Here is a 27,797-nt window from a genome sequence, read left to right on the forward strand (position 1 = left end):
AACAAACTCATTGTACCTTCAAGAAAAAATGAAAATATAACCTAACAAGTACATAGGAAATAATTTTAGAATGCAACTAGAAAGAAAAATCATTATCTGTACCTCAAAAGAAAAATCTGCTCCTTATGAAAAGAGAAAAAATGCAAGCAAAATGTGTTTCTATATTGTGATAGATTTATTTCAGCAGTAGTTACCTATCACATGAATTTAAAGAGGATATATTTTTCCCATAACACACATATATGTAAACACATAAATGTGTGTATACATATATATGCATATATATGTGCATGTGTATGTACACACACATATGTATACTCACACATATCTATACACACATATTTTAAGCTTCAAGATAATTTCCTGATTTCTCTCCCTTAAAAGGGAAGGTACCCCAAAGTTATACCCAGAAGGCTTGATTCCTTCCTACCAAATCTTAGCTGCATTAAATATCATCATAGATAACATATAGTGAGTAAATCAATTTATTCAAGCATATAGCAAACAAAAACCAAAGAAACTGTATGGATTAGAATATTCCAGAATAAAAAATTTAAATCATAGTTTAAATAAATTCTTTGGGACAAAGATAGTTCAACTCAACCAAAATAAGGCATCCCTAATTTCAGTCAAGAGGAAGTTGTCCCAAATCTCTAGAGAGGCAACCTTGAAATCAGGGACTGTTAGAGTCATCAGCACCTCTACAGGTATGTTGTTTTTCAAAATCTCTTTTTTGTCTCCTCATTTGTCTCCACAAATAAGAGTCTAGAACCATGTGTGTCTTCTCTTGAGGCAAGAATGTCTCTTCTCCAAAACTCTCACTCGGACATTTTAAAAATAATTATTCTCTCTACCAATTCAGAATCATACTAAGCAGCAGTAGGGAAAATGCCCCTAGTGAACCTGGGTTGAAATAAATTGGAATAAGATGTAGGCTGTAAATATGGGAACAAAATATGCAAGGCTTCTTCTACCACATTCAGGTAATGGCTGTTCCTAGACATGTAATTAGCAAGGAAATTAAATGCCAGCATTCTAATTTATTTATTAATTAAATTGATAAATTTCCACTTACCTATTATTTTCCTTTGGCAGTTCTTCTACTATAACGAAGATAATGGTGCATTTGGTAAAATTATATTCTTCATAATTCTCATAGTAAGAACTTTTCCATTTTTCAATGCATTAAAGTTTGACAATATTTGTCACATTATACGATTGATTATGCCATTGTTATATTATGCCATTGATGGTATGTTATACCATTGATTTATATTATACTATTCATTTTAATATTACTTGACTTAATTTAAAAAAAATGTATTTAGATACTCAGACTTCACACAGTTATGGGGACTCCTAAAACTGGAATAATAATTGTGACTATCAAATGACTCTGACTTAACTCTAAAATTTTGAATTTTGCCTAGTTTTAGGAGAAATCTAAGCTATGTATATTTAATTTTCTTGTTTCTTATTCTAAGTGCTTATTAAAATGGGAGAACATCTATGGGAAATCTTTAGAATATACATTTTCTCTCTCAAACTTACAAAATGTTTTTACATACTTGCATTAATACAACATAAAACATTCTCCTTTTAATTAAGATCTGGACATGATCTTTGTTATATTGTTAATAACTGTAGTTTTCTTTCTCTGCCTCCACCCCTCCAGCCTTATCTCCATTGTATCATTTTTGTTTTTGCTCTACGGTATCTGGAAAAAATGAAGTATGGAAAAAATTCAGTGGGAATGGACCCTATATTCAGGTTTGGAATAAAAACAGAACTTGGTATTCAGGTTTAGCATTAAAATTTAAAACTATCATCTTAAACAGTTTAGAAAAGATGTGTTAAATTATAGTCCTGGGTCAAGTACTGTAGTATTCTATTACTGTGAAAGTGAGTGGGTGAGGATGAAAACAATATCAGTTATAATCTCTGTAATTAAGGAGATAACATTTTACTTGGGGGGAAAAACTCTTATCCATGTAGTAATTAGTAATTAACTGTTGTTGAAATAGAGTGGGAGAAATCAGTGAGTATAATCAGAAAAGACCAAGATGAAGTGGAAGAGCTCAGGAAAATGGATAGGATTTCAGTAGAAAGAGAAGAGGAAAGGCATTTCAGACTTTATGAACAGCAAAAGCCAAAGCACGAATAACCAGTGAAGTAAAAATTCTGAAAATAAAAAAAGTTGAAAACAAAAAAAAAAATTCATTAAAACATTGTCTGAACTGTTTTTTTACAAGACAAATAGGGTAGACAAATCAGGAATAATAAGTATAAAGAAACTGTATTTATAACAAAATACTAATTACATTATTTAGCCACAACTAAATGCTTTAAAAATATGATAACTCATTATTTAAAAAATTTTTTTTACAAAAATATGGTTCTAAATATGGTCAAAATTGCTTAAATATAATGAGAACTAACATGAAACACCAAAAGCTTTCTCAGTAACATCAAAAGTTAAGCAAAGGTGCCCATTGTCTCCACTATTATTTAGTATAGTGCTAGAAATGTTGGCTATCATACTAATATGAAAAAAATAACAAAACAATAAGCCTAGGAAAAGAGAAGTCAAAATTGTATCTTCATAGAAACAAAATAATACAAAAACCATGAAAGTTATTCATTGTGGGTAGACCGTACCAATATAATATGAATGATACTACTGACTAAAAACATTGCCAGTCTTATTTCTATAACAACCAAACCACCATAGGATTATTTTATAGAATGAAACAAAATTACATGAAAATTGATTTAGGGGAACTAATGGTCAAGAAATTCAAATAAAATATAGAAAAATTCAAGAACAAAGGAGGTCCATTATTATCAGATATTAAACTATTTTAAAAGTAATAGCTATCGGTAAAATAGCTTTTTTACCGCCAATATAACAATTAATAAATTGTTATTTATAATAACAATAAATAAAACAATATAGAATAACAATAAAACAATAATAAATAAATAAAACAATATAGAAAAATAAATAAAATAGAACAATAATAAACAAATAATAAATAAATAAATAAATAAAATAAAACAAAATAGAAAAACAATACCTAGAAGAAAATCCCAGTGTTCAATAACCTTCAAACAACAACAACAGCAACAACAACAACAACAGCAACAACCAAACCTCTGGTTAAGGGATATCCTATTCAACATGAACTCGTGAGAAAACTGTAAAATCATTTGACAGAAAATAGATCTAGACCAGCATCTTGCAAATCACACTAAGCTCTAAATAGACAAATGATCTCATATAAAATGTCACGTCATAAAACAAAGGATTAGGAGAATGTGAAGAAGTACTTTTCATAGCTATCATGATGGAAGAGGGGGAATTCATAAGCAAAGGATAGAGGATGTGTTAGGAACAAAATAGCTTTTATTGGGTAAACAAAATACTTTTTTGAAAACATAGTCAATCCAACTAGAATAAGAAAAAGTCAAGATAGGAGGGGGGAAAAACAACCTTGAATCAAGTGTCTGAGATAAAAATGTAATACATGGTTTTATTGACATAAATCCCAAGATTTCCAACACAAATATATGGCTAGTAGTCATCCCTCTACAGATAAGCATTCAAAGGATATGAACAAGGAATTTCAATGGTTAAATTGAAAATCATCAACAATTGCATTAAAAATACTATAGGATATTCAAAATAAGGGAAATGCAAACAAAAAAGTGCTGATGTTCTACCACACCCAGAAAATAGACAAAGATGATAAAGACAGGCATCTTAATATATTATTGGTAGAGTTATTAATTTGGCCAACAATTCTGGCAGGAAATGGAATTATGTAAGAAAAGTCTTTCAATTGTTCATACCCATTTTTCCAATTAGTTATAATTGTGACAGTTGACATAGCTTTTTAAATTTTGCAAAGCAGTTTGCATATATCATCTTATTGGAACACACATCAGCCTAATGAGGTCAATATCACATATATTATTATCATCCTCTTGATTTGAGAAAACAGACAATAAGATTAAATGACTTGCCTATGATCCCAGAGCTAATAAGTGTAGGAGATGAAAGTTGAACAGAGGTTTGTTTTTTTTTTAATCCAAGCCCAGAAATCAACCTATTATGTCACACTACCTCTCTTAGCAGAAAAGTAAAAGACAAAATATGTAGCTGTTACAAAAAATGTATCAGAGAAGTAAAAGACAAAAATAAAGGACTCATATATATGGTATATAAAAATATTCATAGCAACACTTCCTTTGTTAACAAAGAGAAAGAAGGAAAGAAAGAAAAGCTAGAAAGGAAATGTATGCCCATCAGCTGGTGAATGGTATATATAAGTGATATTTGAATGTAACGATGCATTATTACAGTGTGAGAAATCACAAACTGAATGAATTGAAAGAAACATGGGAAGGCCTATGTGATAATGTTAATGAAAAGAACATTAAAAGGTAGTTGAACTTAGATTAAGGCAATGACCAACACTGGTTCCAAAGGACAGAAGATGTAACAAACGTTCTCTTTGTAGAAGAGTAGGGGGCTATGGGCTCCAAATGATGCATATGAGTTTGTTCTTTTGGGTTAGTTTAGCATAAGTGTTTTGCTTCATGATAACTAGGAATTCTGGATTTGGGCAGAGGTAAAGGATGTTGGAAAATTTCCTTGGTATTAAAACCTAAAAGGCATAATTAAAAAAAAAATAGTGGTGATTGTGACATGAACTATTTGTGTTGGTTAGTAGAATAAATTGAAGTTAGATACATGGCATCAGATTGCAGAGTGATCTGAAAACCAGAAAAGGAGTTTGGATTTGAAAGAATAGGCAATAAGGCACTACTACTGGCTTTTAAATAAGTGAGTGACATAATGAAAAAATGTTAGAAAAAAAATTATTTTGACAGTAAGACAAAGAATACATTGGAATCAGGATGAAACAGATATAAGGAGGTCAGTAATGCCTCTTCTACAATAATATAGGCATAATGTTCTGGATAACATTGATAGCAGTGAAGGGCAAATAAGGAGAAAATGTGTGTGGGGGGTAATAGGATTTGATGATAGATTGGATTTAGGGGACAAAGAAGAGGGAAGAGTTAATTTTATCAATGTATATAGCCTGTTGTTGTTTAGTCATTCAATCTTGTCCAATTCTTCATGACCCTGTAAACCATAGCATGTCAGGAATACTGTTCATGATGTCTTCTTGGCAAAGATACTGAAGTGGTTTGCCATTTCCTTCTCCAGTGGATCACCTTTTGTTAAAACTCTCCACTATGACCTATCCTTCTTGGGTAACCCTGCATGGCATAGCTCATAGTTTCATTGACCTATGCAAGCCCCTCTGCCATGACAAGGCAGTGATCCAAAAGGGGATATAGAGCTAGAAGATAGTAAAAACTGTATTGATAGAGAAGAGATGCTATTTTGGAGAAGATAATCTAATCAAGTCAAAGAAAACAATTTGTAGAAATTGCTATGGCAGGGTTAGGCAGGGCACTATCCTCATGCCAGGCATTTTTATAACATTCCTTTGTTCTCTGAAGAATTTTTCCATCAAGTAAAGATGCAGGTCCCAACCCTGAAGAACCAAAAGCTGAAGATGAGGACATTCAGAAAGAAAGAGAAAGAACAGAAAGTGCATTGACTGCTTCAAACCTTGATGAGGTAAAACAAACAAACAAACAAATAAAAACCATTATTTACTGAAATATTTAGATGTTTAGTTGGACCAATTCTCAAGTAAACAATCTGCTCTCTACAATTTAAAGGTTATTCCATTTCTCTAATCCACATTTAATGTATGTGTAAGATGGCCATCTACAATAACATCTCATATCTGACACACAGGGCGTCCCTCTCTGAGCTCAGTCTAATCTGCTTTCTTTCTTTTTCTTCTAATCTGCAGATTTATCTTACCAGAGATGGTCCACTACCAAATGGATACACACATTTTTTATCAATTGTTAATAAATGAAATTTTTTTATCCCTTTTAAACCATCAAACTGTGCACATATAAAAGAGGCATCACCCTTAATTTTTTACAAAGTAATTAGAGCTTTTAAATTTATGCCACAGCTAATTTTTTGATCCCCTTTTCAACCAAAATGATAATATTCCATCTGAAAATTGTTTCTTAACACAAAGATTTTAGCAGTTTTTATTTTCTTAAAGTTCTTTTCCTACACCTTTTAGTCACCAAACTGTTCACCTATGAAAGTGGCAATACCCTACGTCTTTTACTGGTTGATTTAATTATTTTTCTTTATATAAATTTATTCTGCTCGTTTCAGTACCAACCTGCTCCATGTGAAAGGGACATAGTGCATGATGATGTTTGAGGTTGAGAAGAGTGAATTGATTCTGTATCATTTTTCTTATTGATCCTGTTTACAATTAATTGCTTTTTTCCTGTAACAACATAAGTCATGGCTCTTTGTCTCTGAACTTAGTTCAGAGATTCAGCTGGTCTATAAAAGGTTAAGTTTAAAAAATCTGGCTCTCCTGATTATCACTGATCTATTCTTGACTCAAGGAATTTAGCTGACCTTGGGGGATATGTGTGAACTTAAGGGAGCTGGGTCTAGTATCTTTGCACCACCAAGCTGTCCTGAAGTCTACCTGGCACCTGTACTTATACAATGAGCATTTCTTAGTCTCATGAGAGAAGAAGGGAGCTCCCATTACCAAACAATCATGCTGTTCCCTGTGCCTCAGTTCTGTAACCAGTCATGTTGTTCTTAATCCCATCATGTCATCTGTCCTTGTTCTTTTCTTCATTCTATACTCCCCAAAACTATAAAAAGGGAACTGTTCTTTTGTTCAGGGTCTTTGGCATAAATGGAGGCAATCCATTGATCCATTTATTGACAGGCAGCATTCCCCTATTAATAAACGTTATCTTGCAAGGAGAACTGCCTCAGTTTGCTTTTTTGTTAAATTTTGAATGGTACAAGGTTATTCAGGAGCTCTAAAATGAAAGGAGCAGAATATACATACATACATACATGCATACATACATACATACATATATATATATACATATATATACACATCTCAAATGCTCTTAGCTCACCCACGGTCAGAGAAACATTGAGTGCCAGAGCTGGAATTTGAACCCAGATTGTGTGACTCCTATCCTAGAACACCATTCTACCTCTCATGGATCTGTGATACCATTAGTGGTGCTGCACCACGAATGCAGAATTGAAACCCTAGATGCTGTCTTAACTGGTACAGTTCTAAACAATGTCTTATCATAAATTCTATTCAAAGGACCTATCCAACATATTGGAAGCCTTCCTTTGGTATGATAAAAAACAAATGAATTTGGTGTGCTTCTTGGTATTCATTTGTTGTCCTTCATTCTCCCTATGTGACTACCCACTTCTTTTTCTAGTCATGCATATCTTTGATAATGTCATTGTATGTCACTTCTAAAATATAAGTCATTATTATTAGCCTAGTTACCCACCTTGTATCTTTCCTTTGCTCTACGAGTCATCTACAATTTTTATTCTTTGGAGATTGTGATGTTCCATGATTCAGACCCATAGATCATGAAAATACTGATGTTATAAAAATTGGCTTTTGCAGCCTTCAGCATCTTCACGTTACACAAAACATATGCAAAAATTCCGAACACATGGTGGGACAGTGCTCTTAACTACATCATACAGGTGCTGCCCCCAGTATAGCCTGCTTTGGTTCACAGCTTGGGACAGAGAATGGGGTGGAGCCAGGGAGAATGGAGCATTCAACCAAGAGCTATGGGGAAAATAAAAATTGTCTTTTTCAGAAACCTGTAATTATTGCTAGCTGTCTATGCAAGGAATATGAAAGCAAGAAGAAAAGTTGCTTTGCAAAGAAAAAGAAGAAAGTGGCTATAAGAAACATCTCTTTCTGTGTTAAAAAAGGTTTGAAAAATAGATCATTTAGCAGAGTCCCCCCCACATTTTCTAGGCTTAGGATCTTTGAGGGTCCTGATTCTTTGGCAATATTGGAGACTAATAGTTAATATAAAAGTGCTCAATATGTAAGCAGGGCAAATGTATCTGCACTATTAAAGTACAACAGTTCTGATCAAAAGAACAGCTATTTCCTAGGATAGGAAAATAATTATACCTCTATTAAACCCATAAACTTCCTGTTGAGGTACATGATAATGAACTCCAAGCAGCAGAGATTTTTATGATTTTAAAACTGATTAGTCCTGTGCCACTATCTCAGAATGGGCTACTGAACAAACTGTTAAATCAATCAAGATACCACTTATAAGTTGTAAAAGCAAGGCTCCAGAAAGGTTTCCCATATCCACCTAATTCCTGTTCTGTAAGAGATAGAAGGGAAATGGAAACAGTGAAAAGTCAATGCAGTAACTTCAAAAACACTCTTGCTCTCTTAGGCTCCACGGAATATTTGTGTAGAATGTTGGTAAATTAATCTGAGCATAAACTGACTTTCAATCACTATTCCTTTCAGGTGAGGTCCTGGGGCTGCTAGGACACAATGGAGCTGGCAAAAGTACAGCGATTAGGATGATAACCGGAGACATAAAACCAACTGCAGGAAGGGTAGGAGAAAAAGAAAGAAAATGTTTTGAAGGATGATGCCCAGAAGATAAAAAAGATAAATTTCCCGACGGCTGATATTCATTTTTAGATTTTTACGTCTTGTCCTTTCCGCAGCCTTTGGTAGTCAATGCCCCTCTTCTTGCTATGCTCTTCTCTTTAGGTAGTAGTGACACTACTCTCTCCTGGTTCTCCTCCAGCTTCTCTATTGGCTCCTTCTCAGTATCCTTTGCTGGATCTTCATCCAGTTCATGCCCACTAACCCTGGGTGTCCCAGAGGGCTCTCTTCTCTTCTTCTTCTATACTATTTCACTTGGTGATCTCATCAGCTCCCATGGTGTCAATTATCGTCTCTATGCTAATATTTCTCTGATCTACTTTTATAACCCTGTACTCTTTCCTGAATTCCAGATTCACATTTCCAACTGCCCACTAGATATCTCAAGCTAGATGTCCCATAGACATCTCAACATGTCCAAAGCTTAACTCATTATCTTTACCCCCAAACCTGCCCCTTTCCAAACCACTATTACAGTCAAGGGCAATCCATTAAACTCCTAGTTACCCAATCTCAGAACCTAAGTGTCATCATTGAATCCTCATTCTCTTTCAGTCTTCATATCCAGTCAGTGGACAAGTCCTGTCATTTCCACCTTTGTAACATCAGTTCTAAACTTTCCCTTTTCTCCTTTGACCCTGATGATACCCCAATGGAGACCTTTATCACCTCTCACCTGAATTATTGCTCTAACCTACTGGCTGGTCTCCCAGCCTCAAGTGTTGCCTTACTTTAGTCCATCTTGTATTCAGCTGTCAAAGTGCAGTTTTGACCATATCACCCTCTTTCCTATTCAATAAACTCTAGTTGCTCTCTATCACTTCAAGGATCAAATATAAAATACTCTGGCATTCAGGTCCTCATAACCTGCCCTCCCTTACCTTTCCAGTATTCTTACATGTTGTACCCCACTAATGTACTCTACAATCCAGTAACATCGGCTTCCTTGATGTTTCCCTAACAAGATACTCCATGTTAAGATTCTGGGTACTTTCATTGGCTGTCCCTCATGTGGGGACCTCATGCTACCTTCCGGTCTTTCTGGCTTCCTTCATGTTTCAGCTAAAATCCCACCTTCTAGAGGGAACCTTTCTTGATTCCCCCTTAATTCTAGTGCCTTCCCTCTGATAATCATCACCAATTTATCCTGTAAATATCTTGCTTGTACATAGTTGTTTTCCCCATTAGAATGTAAGCCTCTTGAAATCAGGGACTGTGTTTTGCCTTTCTTTGTATCCTTAATGCTTAGCACAGTACCTGGCACACAATAGGTGCTCAATAAATGCTTATTGACTGACTGACTTAGTAGTTCAAAACATAACATATAGTAAATGAAGAGATGACTTTCCAAACTAATCCTATCATGGAATAAAAATCATACTCCAAACTTTTATTAAACAATAAAATCAACCTGGCCAAGCTGGGGAAAAACTGCTGTCCTTACCCCTTAAAGAATTGAAGTGTCTTATATTCATCAATTAATAAGAACAAAATAACATATGAGAAACAACAAAACGTTTTTAGGTATAGACTGTCGAAATTAAGACATGCTGCAAAGGAAACAACATAGACAGTTATTGCTGAAACAAAGGCATGAACTTAAAGGTTGCTTAAGGGTCACTTAGATTAGGCTGTCTTCAACAGCTGGACACCATCTTCTTGGACATGAGATGGTTCATATTGTGGTTATGTAAGTGGGGGGGAGGGAAACTATAATACATGTTTCCTCACTTAAATCTTCATAAAAAGGATAATTTTCAAATGGAATTACTGAAGCCAAGCCTTCTTACCTTTTTTTTTTTTAAATTGTCAGGAACCTCTTTGGCAGTCTGGTGAAAGCTAATACTACTATCATTCCTCACCTCTAAGAAGGATGTGCTAAAGGAAATGCTAAATTGCAGTTAAAGGCTAGTGAAAACAAAATGTATTTTTTTATCTAGATTCACAGACACCCTGAAATTTCTCACTGGACTCCTTGGGGTCTATGAACACCAGGTTAAGAACTCCTGATCTATGGGGAAAACTGGAAAGTAGTGTGGCAGAAAGTAGGCATAAACTAACATCTCACACATTATACCCCATTAAATCCAACCCTTCTCTTCCCTCAAGCCTCAATCTCTTTCCTTTCAGCAGATGACCTAGTCTTCTACTTGATTGGGAAGATCAAGGTCATCCATCATAAGATCACCCTTTTCGAGCATAGCTCACACCTTCTTCACATCCTCATTGACCCTCTCCTCCTTTTTTTTCTTTTTTAATCATAGAGAATGAGATAGCCCTTGTGTTTGTCAAAGCCTGTCTTTGCACTTATGTATTTTATATTATCCTCTCCATTCTCTTTTGGGAGCCTACACAATTACTTTTCTCAATATCCCTTCTCTCTTTCATCTACTTGTTCTTTCCACCATTAACTCCAAATATACTCAGATGCTGACATCCACCTCAAACAATCCTTCTTACATGTCTTTTCCTTTTCATTGCTCAAGTTCTAAGAAGAATAGTTGATACTTGCTGAAATCCACCTCCTTATCACCAATTTGATGCTAACCCCATCATAATCTTACTTTAAAATGAATTCTTAACCTGAGACCTGTGAACTTGAAATGTATAGATTAAATTGGTATAGACCAGGGGTGGGGAACCTGAGGCCTCGAGGCCACTTTAGGCCCTCAAGTGCAGCCCTTCAAATGACTCCAAACTTCACAGAACAAATCCACCCCTGGTATAGACAACTTATGTTACAATAAAATTGATTTCTTTTGTAATATTCCATTTTATTTTATGCTTTTAAAAACATTATCCTAAGAAGAGGTTCCATAGATTTCATCAGACTTCCAAAAGACTCTGCAACAAATAAAAAAATGGATAAGAATCTCTTCTTTAGATCCATTATATTGAAACTGCATTCTCAAAACTCACCATGGATTCTTCAATCCATAATCTTATGACCTTTTGTAAGTCTTTATCCTATTTGACTTTTCTGAAGCTTTTAATATCATCTTCCCCTCTTGGATCCCCCTGGACCCTGGCTTCTCTTTTGGTTTTTATGGCATTGCTCTCCTTGTTGGCCTGTAATCTGTCTGACTTTCTCTACCTTCTCAGTTTTTTTCAATATTTCATCTGCTTCCATCTGATTACTAAGTGATCATCTTTTTTGTTTTTTAACTGGATCTCTCCTTAAAACTAATTCCTTTTCCTAACTTCCCCATTTCTATAGCCTCACTCCTTATGATCACTCCTAAAACCTAGTTTCCTAGGTTCAAAATCTTGTACCTATCCTTTACTCCTCTCCATTATACCCTTCCCAACTGATCAGTCACCTAGTCAGTTTGATTTGAGTTTTGGAATGTTTATTGAATCCATCCTCTATTTCAAATCCTGGTGGCTTGTCTAGGTTTCTGGCTATCTTGATAGTTTATCATTTGGTTTCCTTGCTTATTATCTCTTCCTCTTTTCAATCCAGCCTATATACTGCTGTCAAGTGCTCATCCTAAAATACTGCTTTACCCATTTTATTTTTCATGTGCAAAAATCATTGGTGAAACTCTGTCTGCTATAGAATGACATCTAAAGGTCTTAGTCTGGAATTCAAGATCCTCCTTCATCTGGTCTTTATTTTTGTTGTTGTTTTGGTCATGTCTGACATTTTATGATCCCATTTGGAGTTTTCTTGGCAAAGATATTGGAGTGTTTTGCCATTTTCTTCTCATTTTACAGATGAGGAAGCAGAGGCAAACAGGGATTAAGTGACTTGCCCAGGTCACACAGCTAGTAAGTGTCTAAGACCAGATTTGAATTCAGGAAGAGGAGTCTTCCTGATTCCAGGCCCAACACTCTATCCACTGCACCATGCCTTTGTTTACTGTAAACTTACCATTTCCTACTGTGATGCAATTTTTTTATTGCAACCAAGTCAATTTCCTAACATGCTGTATGTTTTGCATAGTTGCTTGTGTTATTCTCATCTTGTTTAAAATGTCCTGCTAATTCCTTTCTGCTTTCAAAGACTAGAGGTTTGGGAAAGGGGGTATTTATTAAGTGCCTACTATATGTTAAGCACTTTTAGAATATCTCATTTGATCCTCACAGCAGATCTCTGGGGTAGGTACTCTTATTATCCCCATTTTACAGTTGAGGACACTGAGGCAGACAGACATTAAGTGACTTACCCAGTGTCACATAGCTGCTAAGTGCCTCAGGCCTGATTTGAACTCTTGTCTTCTGACTGTAAACCCAGAACTCTATCTACTTTGCCACTTAAGCTGCCTCCATATAGATTTAACCTGTATTGGGGTGGGGGTGGGGGGTACGGGGGGGGGGCTGTTCTTTTACATAACAATATCTGCCTACAGGAATTGTAAAGAGATTAGTCACAGAGGACTCAGCTGGTGAGGAGGGCTTCAGAGAATGTTTGGGACTTGAGTGGAGATTGCGTAAGAGAAAAATATGAAGGAGTCAGGAGGGAGAAAATATGTTTAAAGTGGAATCCTATATGGAAGTAGAGTGTTAGATTAGTTTGTTTACAAGACAGTGTTTGAGTAGGAAATGGGAAAAGATATTACTGTAGAATTGGCAAGGACCAGATTGAAGAGAGCCTTGAACACCAGACTAAGACCCTTAGCTTTCATTTAGGGTCAGGATTGGCCACTAGAAAACAGAAAAAGGGGAATGGGATCTATAGAAGTTATAAAGAAGGAATCAAAATGACCAGTGACTGACCAAATGTTTGGGAGGGGATGGTGAGAGAGGAGAAAGAATCAAGATTGACTCCAATATCTTGATCGTGGGTACCTGGAAGAAATAAGAGTATCACTGATAGAAATAACAAAGTAATAAAGGGGAGTTGACTTTAAGCAAAAGATAATTAGTTTGATTTTAGATAGATGGAAAATGAGGTAAGAACAGTATATCCAAGTGGGAGTATCAATCAGACAAACAACTTATATTTCAGCAGAAATCAGGTTGGAAATAGATATGTAGAGATAGAGGAGATAATAGTAGCCATGAGAATATATAAGATCACCATGCAATTCAATAAACATTTATTAAGCACCTACTCAGTACAAGACTATGTGCTATCTGTTAGAGCCATAAAGAAGAAAAAGACACCCTTATCCTCAAAAAGGGGGTACGACACATATAAAGACAAGAGTAACATAGCCCTTCTTAGCAATGCAAGGATCTAAGACATCTCCAAAAGCCTCATGATGGAAAATGCTGTCCACATCTAGAGAAAGAACTGTGGAGTCTGAATGCAGGTCGAAGTATAGTATTTGCTCTTCTTTTATTTTTCTTCTGTTTTTCTTTGTTTCTTCTTTATTATGGTTCCTCCTATTGGTTCTAATTCTTCTTTAAAATGTGACTAATGTGCAAAAAAACTAAACATGATGGGGCCACAGGAGAAATCCAGACATGCTGCAGAAAAAAATGGAGAAGGAGAACTTTGAGCTTAAGGAATCAGAGAACTAAGGATAAATCCTAAATCTTAAAGAAAGAGAATCATTTTGACAGGCAAAGATAAGGATGTGTCTTTGTTTTTCTATAACTTCACTATCATACACACATATACATAGAACAAATACACATGGAGATAAGATGGGATGACTCTACTTTGCTCTGGATAAGCAGAGTTGTGACTTAACTTGCCCCATGGTCCTATGAGTGGTGTTGCTCCACTCTTTTAGAAGAATTGTTTTTCTTTCAAACTGAGCTACAGGAAACACTGTAAAAGGAGGTGGTCAAGGTGGTACAATGCCTTCCAGTTCCATCTGGCTGATCACAGTCTCCCTCAGTCAAATTGCTTATTCATTTGCCTAGAAAGATCTAGGTCCAAGTTTTTTTGCCTCTTGGAGGAAGTTGTAAAAATGAATGATTTTGTTTATATAACTCAAGCACCCAGCCAGAGAAAATTTACTCCAGTAAAATACTACAGTTGTAAATCTGTCTCTTGGGGACTCCCTCATGACCTCTTTCTGCTGTGTTCGAGCAAGTATACACATGGATCAGTACTATAGTGATTAACCACATTTTTTCATACTTAAAAGATAGTGTAAAGAGAAAGACAAACATAGTCTTATGAAATGAATAATTGGGGAATAGGCATATGTTCTCATAGGAGTTGGGAAAAGGGAAAGGGGAGAAGGAAAATTGCAGGAATCACTGACAGTGTGCAGAACAAAGAGAGTTTCAGTGACATAGGTTCCCTCCTGTTGTATCTATCCCCTGATTGATTTATCTGCATGGCTCCATTTCTAGACCCTGAGGCTGTGGAGCTCATGGCTGGTGCTACCTACTGAACAGATTCTTTCCAAATCCCCAGCATTGCTCCTGGTTGTGGCAGCTACCCCTGCATGTGCCACTCCCCATGCATTCACCTCACTGCCATCTCATTTGTTCCTGAACAACCCCTCTCATGTGATATCAACTGCCTCCATTAGAATGGTAGAGGCTAACTTGTAAAAGTCCAGACCCTATTGGCCACAGTCAGTGGAACTCTTCTGGGGAGTTGGGGATAGAATCACTGAATGATTTCTGTCCCTGACCAGCAAATTCTAATCTTTAGCATTCATACCTGCTTGACAATGCCATACACATACACACATGTGTATATAATGTTACATAATATATAAATCAGTGCTTTTTCCCCTAGCAACATATATATGCATGCATACATATATATGTGTACATATATGTGCTTGTTGTTGTTCAGTTATTTTTAGTCATGTCTGACTCTTTGTGACCCCATTTGGAGTTTTCTTGGCAAATGTATTGGAATGGTTTTCCATTTCCCTCTCCAGCTCATTTGACAGATGAGGAAACAGAGGCAAACAGGGTCAAGTGACTTGCCCAGGGTCACACAACTAATACGTGTCAGAGGCCAGATTTGAGCTCAGGAAGATGAGTCTTCCTGACTTCAGGCTCCGGATTCTATCCACTGCAACACCTAGCTGTCCATAAATATACATATATTACTGCAAAAAGAATATCAATTATAGCCCACACATAGGTTTTATATAATCCAGATGATGGGGACAAGTGTAGCTTATATCCAGACCAATATAGTATTCAAGGTCCAGTCTACTCATTTGGCACTTAACTTGTACTACCTTGTAGTGTTATTTATCTTTGTGATCTAATTTTATTGTGTGCACTTTAAGAGCAAAAACAGTGCTTTATGCCTCTTTATAAACCCATTTCTTATCATAGTCAATTTCTACAAATGGTGGAGTCTTTAACTGTTTGGTGTTGATGCTGATGATGGCTTTTAAAGGAGAGGAAGATCATTTTCTCTATCTCCAATTTTTTGCTAATACATGCATTGTAACAATGGCCTGTCTTCTGGACATATGCCCCCGATTGTTGGAACCAGGCCTTAAGTGGTGGTTGGGCAAGCCAGAGAGGAGAGTCAATCTGAGGGAAAAGGGCAAGGAGGATGGCTGTAAGTACCATGAAGAAAGGTCTGTCTAGTGAGTGTCCAAGACTAAGAATAATAATTCCTGCAGAGTCAGACCACACCAGTGATTTATTTGGGGGAGGGGGGGCTGTCCAAGGAGATTAATAGTAAGTGTTAAGAAGACCAGATTCTAGCTGTTTGGAAACCAGGCAGAGAAAGTTGAAGTGACTAGGGCAGGAGATGAAGAGATCAAGAGCCAGGAACTTAGTCACTAAATGATAGAATCATGGAGGTCTGAGCTTCAAGAAGGCAGCTAGGTGACAGATCAAATGAGATAATTTTTAAAAAAGTACTTAGCACAGTGCCTGGCATATAGTAGGTACTACACAAATGCATACTCCTTTCTCCTTCCCTGTCCTTCAGCATAAGAAATCTAAGGCATAACCATCATGGTGAAGTGAGAGACACTATGAGGAAAGGCATTTTCCTGTATGTACTTTCTCTGCCTTTACATACACTAGTATTCTTGTGATTATTCTCTCTCATCATTTCATTGTAGCTAAATTATTAGAGATTTATTCTTTATTCAAATGTGGATCATACAGAATATATTGCTGAAGTGTGTGTTCATATATTCTACATGGATGATCTGAAAAAGGGCTCTGTTGTGTAGGTGGTGCTGAAAAGCAGTGGTTCCCCCATGAGTCAACAAGGAGATGACATGCTCCAGTGCCTTGGCTACTCTGCTCAGGAAAACTCACTGTGGAAAAATGTAACTGTAAGAGAACACCTGGAGATATATGCTGCAGTGAAAGGGATGGATAAAGAAGATGCCACAGTTACGATTTCACGGTATGGAACAGAGAAAACCCTTACCAGTTCTCTCTAGGAAAAAGTATGGTTATTCTTTTACATGCAATCAGGTATGGAGATTTGTAATGATAGTCCCCACAAATCATGGATCATCAGCATTGGAGTTGGGATATAACCAAAGGTATACTGGGATAAGCTAAAAAGTTGATTGTTAAATTTTCAGTGTGAGTATGTATACCTTAGGCATGAGCAACCATATAAGTAGCAAATTTCAAAGCCAAAAACCTATTCCAAAGGTCAACAGACTACAGTCTAAGGGCCAAATCTGATCTGTCTCCCCATGAGCTAAGCCTTTTTTAATATATTTTTAAAATACAATAAAGCTTTATTTAAAAATGTAGAAACCATTCTTAGCTGAAGGGTCATACATGTCTAAGGTATAAATACTCACACTGAAAACCATATAAAAGCAGGCCACTGGGCCAAACTTGACCTCTTATTGTAAGGCTTCTAAGAGGCACCAGAACTCTTTTGTGCCCAAATGAGCCTATTTTCTGATATCCAGAACTGGAATTTTCAGAATGATCATAATCAACAATTCTAGTAACAATTATACCTTCCACATCACAACTTTCCCCATCATGGTTTCAATAAATCATGGGTAGGCATAATAAATTAAATGGGAATTTGGGGGGAGTTTTGTGGAATCCACTGACAGAAGGCTGACAGATGATGCTGAAAAAGTTTAGAAACTCTGAAATGTATAAAATATATGTATAATATTAATATCTTTTATCTTTTAATACCATAATAATTCAGACTTCTTCTCAGGTATGAAGGGAGGGCCAAAACATTTTATGTGGAGTTTCCAGATTACAGGGGGCACCATTCCCCTAACCTCTGTGATGTGGAAGGGATAACTGTATTCTCTTTTGTGGGCACCTTCTCCCAATATCCACCAAGGGCCGAGAGCTTGATAACACATTCAGTGTATTTTCTATCAGGTTAGCAGATGCTCTCACACTTCAAGAACACATGAAATTTCCAGTCAATCAATTGTCACCAGGCATAAACCAAAAGGTATGTATTGTGCTTGATGTTTTTCTAAGCACCACCATGGCAAGGCTAATCACAAACAGTGATTGTATTCATTGCAGCTGCGTTTTGCACTGAGTATCCTGGGAAATCCTGACATAGTACTTCTGGATGAACCATCAACTGGAATGGACTCAGAGGGGCAGCAGCAAATGTGGTGAGAAGAATTATAAATCTCAGCCTTAGCAGCAAGAGATCTGATTGGATTTTAATCCTTTAGTTGGTCTTATTATAATTAAACCTTGAAAGTTCTATTTCCTCATTCACTTCAAATGATCAACTCTAGGAAAATCAATATTTAATACCAAAAGATTCTTTGCCACTTCCTACCAAGTTCTCATTTGAGGTAAATAACCCACCTAAAGTTCTAGTAAATTCTTCAATGATTTTATTATATTCCACAGGTCTTCTGTCTCATTAATTTATTTTAATTTTTATTATTTACTGATTAATTCAGTGCTTCTCTCTTTTAATCCCAAATTTTGCCTGATCTTAGAATCTCTCATTCATTGTTTTTCTTTCCTTCAATTCCTGCATCTAGTTAGAAAGGGGGAGCACAACTTGCTTGGACTCTTGCTGCCCTGCCATCTTTCTCTACAGAATCATTTTCCCTTTTATCTATTCTGAATTCCCCAGACAAATTCATTTTTCTTTTGCCAAGTTTTGCAGAAACATTAGTGTGCTTCCAGTAATTACAAGAATTTTTTTGGCTTCATTCCAGGCAGACTATTCGAGCAACCATTAAGAACAAGGAGAATTGTGCTATCCTGACTACACATTACATGGCAGAGGCTGAGGCTGTGTGTGACCGTGTGGCCATCATGGTGTCAGGACAACTACGGTGGGTGAATGTCCCATTACAACTTCACGAGCAAAGACTTAACACTGCAGGGAAAAGAGTATTTCTTGTGGAGGGGGTGGTCTTCTGCTCCCCTACTCAATTTCATGAACTGCTGGATCTGCTGGTCTGGTTTAATAATGAGGCTTTGTTTCCCTTCATCCCCTCCCCCTCAACATTCACTATTCAAAGACCAAAGAATAATAGCAATTTATAGCAATAGATTAAGTAGCAAATATATTATTTTCAACTTGTCTATCTCTGTGTCTCTGTCTGTCTGTCTGTCTCTGTCTCTCTGTCTCTCTCTGTCTCTCTTTGTGTCTCTCTGTCTCTCTCTCTGTCTCTCTCTGTCTCCTTTATGTTCCTATTTTTTGGGTCCTAGATGTATTGGCTCTATTCAACATCTGAGAAGCAAATTTGGCAAGGATTATTTACTAGAAATAAAAGTGAAAGAACCTGGGCAAATAACACCCCTACATGCTGAGATTTTGAAGCTTTTTCCAAGGGCAGCTTGGCAAGAAAGGTAAGGAAACTTTTTCCCGTGGTGGCAGAAGTTAGCGTTACTGTGTCATTAGCTTTTCTTGTTTTACTATAAATTTTAGTGCAGTTTGATTCCTGAGGAAGAGATAGATAGTAGGACCTGGAATGTTTAGTTCCCCTGGGAATAGAAAAAGGAATAAATTGCTATTTCTAAAAGGTGATTATGGAACTACTGAGGGCAAAAGATACAGGCAAGTCTTCCCTTTGAGAAGACTAGCTACTAAGCAAACCATACCATTAGTGTCTTTTAATACTCAGAAAATGGAGAAGTAAAATAGAAGCTCCTTGAGAGCAATTCTATCTGTTTTATATTTGTGTTCCAAGCTCTTAGAACAGTGCCTTTCACATAGTTAGTTACTTAATAATTGCTTGTTTATTGATTGATGGAAGGAAGGAATATAGATTGTAAGCTCCTTGAGGGCAAAGACTATCTTTTGCCTCTTTTTCTTTTTATCTCTAGCACTTATAGCAGACACATAAATGTTTATTGATTGATTGACAATGAGGAAAAGTTGAAATAGCAAAATTTAAAAAAAAAATAAACTAAGACAATTTTGTTACCTGAACAATCCATTTTGAATTACTAACCTACCATCTAAAGACTGAGCATGGTTGAAAAATAAACAGAGAGAGAAAGAGAACTAGTTGGTGCCTTCAGAAAGTATGCCCAGGGGGCAGCTAAGTGGTGCAGTGGGTGCCCTGGGGTCAGGAGGACCTGAGTTCAAATCTGGCACTTGACACTTTCTAGCTGTGTGACCCTGGGCAAGCCAGTTAACCCCATTGCCTAGCAAAAAAAAACCCAAAAACAAAAAACCATACACAGTTCCAGTTTTTGCTCAGAAGCCAATCAAAAGTCCATTTCCTTAACATGTAGCTTGTTGACCTGAAATAGTCATGCCAGCTCATGTTTCAAAATTGAGAGCTGGGCTTCTTTATTACATATCATGGCACTTTCAGAAGCCAACTCACCAAATGCACATAGTTGTAGGACTGATGTTTCATTGGTCAGTCTCTTGTTATACCCGCAAACCCCACCCCCCAATCAACCTCAGGTTCTCTTATAACCATTCTGTGGGGGACTGTGATCCTACTTACTTCTCTTGACTACAGGGTTCTTTCTACAATGCTATTCTGCAAGTTGCTATAATAGTCCATCAAAGGCTTATTATAGCTTAGTTGGAGTTCTGTTACATTTGCATTGTCTTCAGAAAGTTGTGGGGTTTTGTGGGGGGAATGGAGTAATGGGAGGCTGTAGGCAGGGAGAGAGTAGGGTGTGGTAGTAGTTTGAAAGCATGGGAAAATTTCCCAGGGCACTTAATAGGGGGGAGATATAGGTGGGATGCCCGCCTTAGAGGTTTAGAGAAGTCAAGTGAACTCCAAGTTGGGAGAAAAGGTAAGGAAGATGTCTTAGAAAAGAGAGAAGGAGAGACCCAATGCCTATGAAACTCTAAATGTGAATGAATGGCTTTAGATTTATACTTTGTAGTTGGTATATGAACAGCTAGGTGGCACAGTGGGTAGAGTGCAAGGCCTGGAGTGAGGAAGACTCATCTTCTTGAGTTCCAATTTGACCTCAGACTATTAGCTGTGTGACCCTTGGCAAGTCACTTGACCCTATTACCTCAGTTTCTTCATCTGTAAAACGAGCTGGAAAAGGAAATGGCAAACCATTCCAGTATCTTTGCCAAGAAAACCCCAAATGGGGTCATGAAGAGCTGGACATGACTGAACTTTAGTATATAAGACCAAAATGTTTTACTGAAAATGGAAAATTATTTCCAGTAGTGTCATTTATTTGAAAGAAAATGGTAATTTGCAACTTTAAAACTAGGGAACCAATTTTTATTTTCTCCCATCTAAGGTATTCCTCCTTGATGGTTTATAAATTGCCTATGGAAGATGTTCAACCTCTGTCTCAAGCCTTTTCCAAATTAGAGGCAGGTAAGATTTCAAAGGCAACTTTGAAAATGACGTTCTGCATAGCAGATGATGCCAAAACTAAAAAATAATAGTATGATATAATAACAATAATAATCCAAAATTCCTAAAACTTTTTAAAGTCTTTCTACGCCCCCAAATGAATACACTTTTTTGTATATTTAAAAATTAATGTGGTAGTTCCACACTAAATTTCACAAGGAGTCCCCTTGTGGATGCTTCCTTTTGAACTCTTTTCTGCTCTCTTCTGTTTAGTTTTATAACATTTTTTCAATACTCCATCCTTCTTTCTTTTTTTCTTTCCCTCCTCCTTTCTTTCTTTCCTCCTTTCTTTGTTTTTCTCTTTTTATTTTTGGTATTACTATCACTTCCTCTCACTTCCCTCCCTAACTCACTCATCTCTACCCTAAAGTAAAAGCTCTCCTTTGTAACAAGTAGGTCATAGTCATCCACTTGCTGTGCTGAGAATATATCTCATTATGCACTTATAGTCCATCACCTCTCTGCCAAGAGATGGAAAGCATGACTCGTCATCACTCTTCTAGAGTTATGACTGGTTATTGTGTTGATCATAAATCTTGTCTTTTCAGAGTTGTTTTCTTTTACAATGTTGTAATCACTATATAAATTATTCTCTTGGTTCTGCTTACTATATTCTATCAGCTCATGCAAGTCCTCCTAGGTTTCTTGAAATCTCTCCCTTTCATAATTTCTTACAGTACCATGATACCATTACATTCATATATAATATTTTATTAAATACAAGGGCCCTTTTCAGGATAGCCACTGAGCAATGCCCCTCCTCTTTCCAGCCCTGTCCTATTTCCTCTCCCAAGAGCATCTTCACTGTTTCTTGGCGTCCTCAACCTATAAGCCTTTGTGGACCACAGCCTATTTTCTGAGCATTCTTCAATGAAGAGATAGAATAAAACGTCATTTGAAAAGTTCGAGGATGTAGGGGAATTTATCATCAAAAGAAGGGTATTCCACAGGGTGCAGTGGTATGGGCTAATTGATTAGTGAACCACTTGGAATAAGACTGGGGAGAAATAGAGATGAAAAGAATAAGGGTGAACATTTAGGAGGAGAGAGTACGTACAAGATATTGGTGCTTTAGGCTGGGATGACTAGGACTGAGAAGTCATTAAAATAGGAGGCAAATTGTTGTGTCTACTTCCTTCTACTGATGAATTTGCAGCATTAAGCTGTCCTTAGTCCAAAATAGGATTTAGAACCTTGGTGTCTAGAGCATGTACTTTTACATGGCGCTTCCTCCATGTACACAAGAGTTTCGCTGACTAAGGTCACAGGGGTGTAGGTTTCTTTTTGCCCTAGGCTTCCACTTTCTAGGAAAACAGGGCTACTGGCTAAATATTTGTCTCCTGAAGCTTTGACCACCAAATGCTCAAATGATTTCTATTTGCCATTTATGTTGTACTATGACTTCTAAATAATAGAATGAAATATATGTGGTAATAGTCTAATATGAAATTTCTTCTTGTGCAGCTAAATGTACCTTCAACCTGGAGGAGTACAGCCTCTCTCAGTTCACTTTGGAACAGGTATGTTATATTGCAGGTGACTTTAATGTGCTTTATATTCTCTTCCTATTCATTTGGAGTACAGGAATCAACCTTCCATTTCTTTTTTCTCTATCCTTTTTTATCTCCTTCCTTTCCTCCCCATTTTTCAGGTCTTTCTAGAGTTGTCAAAGGATCAGCAGCTTGGAGATTTTGAAGAAGAGCTGGACACAACAGTAAAATGGAAACTCCTCCCTCAGGAAGGGCCTTAAAGGGCCAAACCTCCCAAGTTCCTTTTAAGTTCAATGGAATCATTTGTAATCCTGTTAATTTGCCTTATTGATCTTACATTTTGTCACATAAGTAAGTTAATCAAATATTTTTGAGGCATATATTTTTACTCACTAACTAATTACATTTAAATTAGTGAAGAAATATAAGAGGACTGAGATGAAAGTCCATGACTGGCTTCAGCTAGATGTTCAGGAATTTCCTTTGCATTTGCATGCCATTCTAAGTATATTTTCTGCATTCTATGAAATCAATAACTATATATATATATATATATATATATAACTCTTTTCACCATTAATGACAGTGGGACCACCACATGGAGCCTAATATGAGAGTCTCCAATGAATTGCATAAAGAAATAGAATTTCATCCCAACCTCTCCAGCAGAACACTCTCTTCTCTCATTCCTACTCTCTCACTGATAATGCTTTTCTACTTACTGAGTGTTTTCTCTGATGCCTACAAAGAGGCCCATAACTCCTCTATTCTTAATAAACAAAAAAAATAAAATTCTGACTTGATCTGAATGTCCTTGCAGGCTAGTTATCCTCTCCTTCATGGCTCCACTCTTTAGAAAGCCAGCTACATTTGGTTTCCCACATCCTCTCCTTTCATGATCTGACCACATCATTCAACTGAAATTGTTCTTTTCAAACTTACCAAGGATTTTTAATTGTCAACTCTAATGGCCTTTTCTTAATCTTCATTCTTCTTGACCTCTCTGTGGCCTTTGACTCTGGATAATCTCTCCTCTAGATTTTCATGACACTGCTCTGCTCTGGTTCTCCTATCTGTCTGATCACTCCTCAGTCTCCTTTGTTAGATCTTCCTCCAGATTATACCTCCCAACTGGAGATGGCCCCAAAGGGTCTAACCTTAGCCTTCTTCTCCCTCTGCTATCATGATTAGTGACATCAATGTTTTTCTCTATGCCAATGATTCCCAGATCTACTTATCCAGTCCTTATCTCTTTCCTAATCTCTAGTCTTACATTACCAACCAACACTTAAACATCTCAAATATAATGTCCCACAGAAATCTCAAGTTCAACATATCCAAAACAAAACTAATTATCTTTCTCTCCAAACCCTCCTCTCTTCTGAATTTTATTACATGTAAGTGTGCCACAAATCTCCTTATTACTCAGACTCATAGTTTCAGTGTTATTTTTTCTTTTGGTGAGGCAATTGGGGTTGAGTGACTTGCCCAGGGTCACACAGCTAGTAAGTGTCAAGTGTCTGAGGCCAGTTTTGAACTCAGGTCCTCTTGACTCCAGAGCCATGCTCTATCCACGGAGTCATCTAACTGCCCCTAGTATCATCTTTAACCCCTCACTCAAACTCACCCCACATATCCAATCTGTTGCTTGTCATTCCTAACTTTACAATATTTCTGTGTATATCCTGTATATATCTTGTTTGCACATAATTATTTGCGTATTATCTCTCTTTTGAACTCTTTGAGAGCAGGGACTTTATTTTGTCATTTTTTGTATCCCATTGCTTAGCACAGTTCCTGAAATGTAGCAGGTGCTTAATAAATGCTGTTGATTGATTTAAAAACAATAAAATCATATACACAGAGAATCTCAAGTTGCAAAGATTGTTCAGTGGACTACAGTGGTTCTCTTTCCATGAGCAATGGAAAGTGATATGCTGTAACAGTTGTGGATACCACTAGTTAGAGAATTTCAGTACCAACTAAGATGGCTATCAGACCCATCATCATAATTGTCTCCATCAATCATGTTCTTCTTTCTTATGAAATTAATATCCTTGGATAGCACTGGAAAGTGTACCATCAAGGCAAGTAAACTTATTCACAGCATTCAATATTTCTCCATTTATTGTGACCAATGGTTCCACATATGGATGGTTTGGTGCTGACTGGTGGAGAATCTCTGTTTTCTTGGTGTTGATTGTCAGGACAAAATTAACGGAGCAGAGAACCAATTAATACTCTGTTGCATTTCAGCCTCAGAGGCTGCATTGAGTGCACAATCATCAATCACACATCAACTCCCTTTCCACTTTGGTCTTAGCTTGTAACCTTTTCAACTTAAATAGTTTATTATTAGTATAGAAGCTTACTGCGACACCATTTTCATCCTTGTTGAAGGCATCTGACAACATTGCAGAAAACATCGTGTTGAAGAGCATGGGGAAAAGCATACCACCCTGCTTTACTCCATAGGTGCCTATCATTGTAGAGCATAGATGATGAAATTGACGCATGCACTGTCAGAGCTAGCTCAGCGTTTGGGAGGGTCTGAGAGAAAGTGTGGGAGAGAAGAGCTATCAGGCCACATACCAAACTGAAAGTCTTTAGAACTGTTGTGCTAAATAAATTGTCGTGTTTCTGTGAAATCTGGACAGTGTATCAGTGCCATGCCATGTTCAGAAAAGTGAAGCACTTTCATTTGAATTCTCTCAGTAAGATCCTGATAGGTCCCCTATAGAGCTGAACTGACAAACATTTAAACTCTATTGTGAGAAATACAATTCTGATGGACTGGCCACGTAGTTTAAATACCAAAAACGTGCTTGCTCAAAAGACTATTTTACAGAGAACTCTCACAAAGTAAGCACTCACATGATAGCCAAAAGAAGTTTATGAATACTCTTAAGATATCTCTAAAGGACTTTAGTATTAACTGTGAGTTGTGGGAAATGCTGGCACAGCATAGCATGTCCACATCAAAGAAGGCACTCCATGAAATTGTAGAAGCACAAAGGAAATGTAAAATGCACAAATACAGAGCCACTTTCACTCTAAATGTTCTAAATGACCACTTGTGTCCAATCTGTGGTAATGCCTTCCCAAACTCATATTGGTCTGATTAGCCCAAACACACTGTGACCTGATTCCAACATTGTGATGCCATTGGTTTTCTTTGAAAATGAAGAAAGAACAACAATATCCTTGGACCAAAGGATACACCTCATCACCAAATGTGTGCAAAATTGGGCAAAATATCATCACATCACCTGGAAATAACTCCCAAATCATCTCTAATGTGCAAAGTGGTCAAAAAAATGGAGTACATCCTTACAGAACAGTTTCATTTACTTTATCCACTACTTTACTCCAGAAATAGACTGACTTTCTCACTCAAATGGTTGTTAACCTAAACCAGAGGTGGGGAACCTGCATCCTTGAGGACACATGTGGCCCTCTAGGTCCTCAAGTATGTCCCTTTGATTGAATCCAAACTTCATAGAACAAATCCCCTAAACTAGCATAAGCTCTTCAAGGTTGGCTGATACTTTTGAACAGTGAAACCCAAAATGCAGAGGGGAGTCTTCTCAGAGACATAACACCAATAAATACTATATATCCATTTTTATTTTGAGTGGATTCCACTTTGGGGATAGTTGGACTGGACATAGTGGCCTTTGGGATAGAATTATTCTCCAATAAGCAACACAGAAAATGCTGCTCTAATTTTTAATTCCCACTTAGATTAGAAAATCTAGGCCATGTTAGGGTTAGCAAATGATGGTTGTGCTAAAAGGAATATTAGAACCAGATTATAAAAAGAAAGTAAACCTATATGTTATATTGCTACATGACTGGAGCATATAGTGGTGGTGGGGATTAAAGGATTAGGAAGGGGATATACTAACCCAACTGATGCTCTTGCTACACCCCTGGGTAAAAGTCAAGGAGTAGGCAATATCAAAACTATAACCAGGAAAGAATAAGGGATTGACAAATATTGGGTTTATAGTTTGTTTCTACCCGTACAAATATTCCCCTGAGGAGAGGAAGTTGATATTCAGGTAAGAGTAATATGGAGGTAAGAAGAGATGATGAATCTAGCCAAAAGCCAAGAGATAAATTTCAGGCAAAGAGCATATGACCCCTTAGCTAAGTAACAGAGTTAAGCTTTGTCTGTTAGCTCTTTCTCACTCTTTATTGCAGTCATTCCCAAAGTCCTGTGTTTGATCATAGCGGATGACCTGAGCATATTCTCGCAACCATGATCCATATTTGTGAACATGATATCCTCTCTGTAAGAGAACATCTTCCTGAAAATAGTGTGAGCATCTGCAGAAGTGACCAGTAAACTAGAATATTGGGCATATATGGAACACCTGTCCATGTAAAAGAACCTCAATAACAGGTTGGTTAGGATTTTCATCTGTACTCAATCTTGGGAAATGGTCATGGGCCAAGTGATCTAGAGCCTAGAGAGAAGAGAACTGGGCAATCTGAAGCTCTCCCCTTTGAGGTCAGAACCAAATGAGCAATTTTTCATATGTTTCTTATTGTATACAGTTTGTGGGACATGTCAGCATTCCTCATAGATATTTGCTGAACCAATTCAAACTGAATCTGTAGTGATGAAAGCAAAAGTTGGGGAGTGTCAATTGCCAAATTGCATATGAGAGCCATGACACCATGCTAGGTGTAGAACACCTAGTGGGTGTAACTAAGGACAAGACATCTACTCTTGCTGACCTTGACTCCTTATGCCAATTGGATTGTGCACATAATCCCCATGGCACTCACCCTCCCCAGTTGGCAAATTGGCCCTTTTATTCTATTTTAGGGTCAAAAATTTTGTTCCTACAAGTCATAGCTTCATCATTACATTGCTTATTACCAAAATTGTGTGTATCTCCTCCCAGAAACCATATCTGTGATGAATCTATGCTATTATAGAAAGGGGGAGGAGTTTCTGGTCCAGTGGTTTCTTGAATCTATTCTCTAGGAAGATTTACCAAAAAAAGGATGAAGTG

At 36.9% G+C, this 27,797-nt stretch overlaps 1 protein-coding gene across 1 annotated transcript in view; it reads left to right on the forward strand.

Moving 5' to 3' along the window:
* The window catches only part of LOC114051176 (ATP-binding cassette sub-family A member 9-like), an 83,804-nt gene extending 59,228 nt beyond the window's left edge, over positions 1-24,576 (forward strand). Inside the window, 13 exon segments of the mRNA XM_027873391.1 lie at positions 1,096-1,158; positions 1,676-1,770; positions 5,539-5,659; positions 7,792-7,909; positions 8,475-8,566; positions 16,688-16,866; positions 17,832-17,907; positions 17,985-18,079; positions 18,644-18,763; positions 19,143-19,283; positions 21,162-21,241; positions 22,745-22,800; positions 22,932-24,576. Of these exon segments, the coding sequence (XP_027729192.1) occupies positions 1,096-1,158; positions 1,676-1,770; positions 5,539-5,659; positions 7,792-7,909; positions 8,475-8,566; positions 16,688-16,866; positions 17,832-17,907; positions 17,985-18,079; positions 18,644-18,763; positions 19,143-19,283; positions 21,162-21,241; positions 22,745-22,800; positions 22,932-23,030 (1,335 nt within the window). The 3' untranslated portion in view covers positions 23,031-24,576.
* The last annotated feature ends 3,221 nt before the right edge of the window (positions 24,577-27,797 follow it).

Source organism: Vombatus ursinus, unplaced genomic scaffold (genome assembly GCF_900497805.2).
Source record: "Vombatus ursinus unplaced genomic scaffold, bare-nosed wombat genome assembly UNPS02014801.1, whole genome shotgun sequence".
Lineage (NCBI taxonomy): Eukaryota > Metazoa > Chordata > Mammalia > Diprotodontia > Vombatidae > Vombatus > Vombatus ursinus.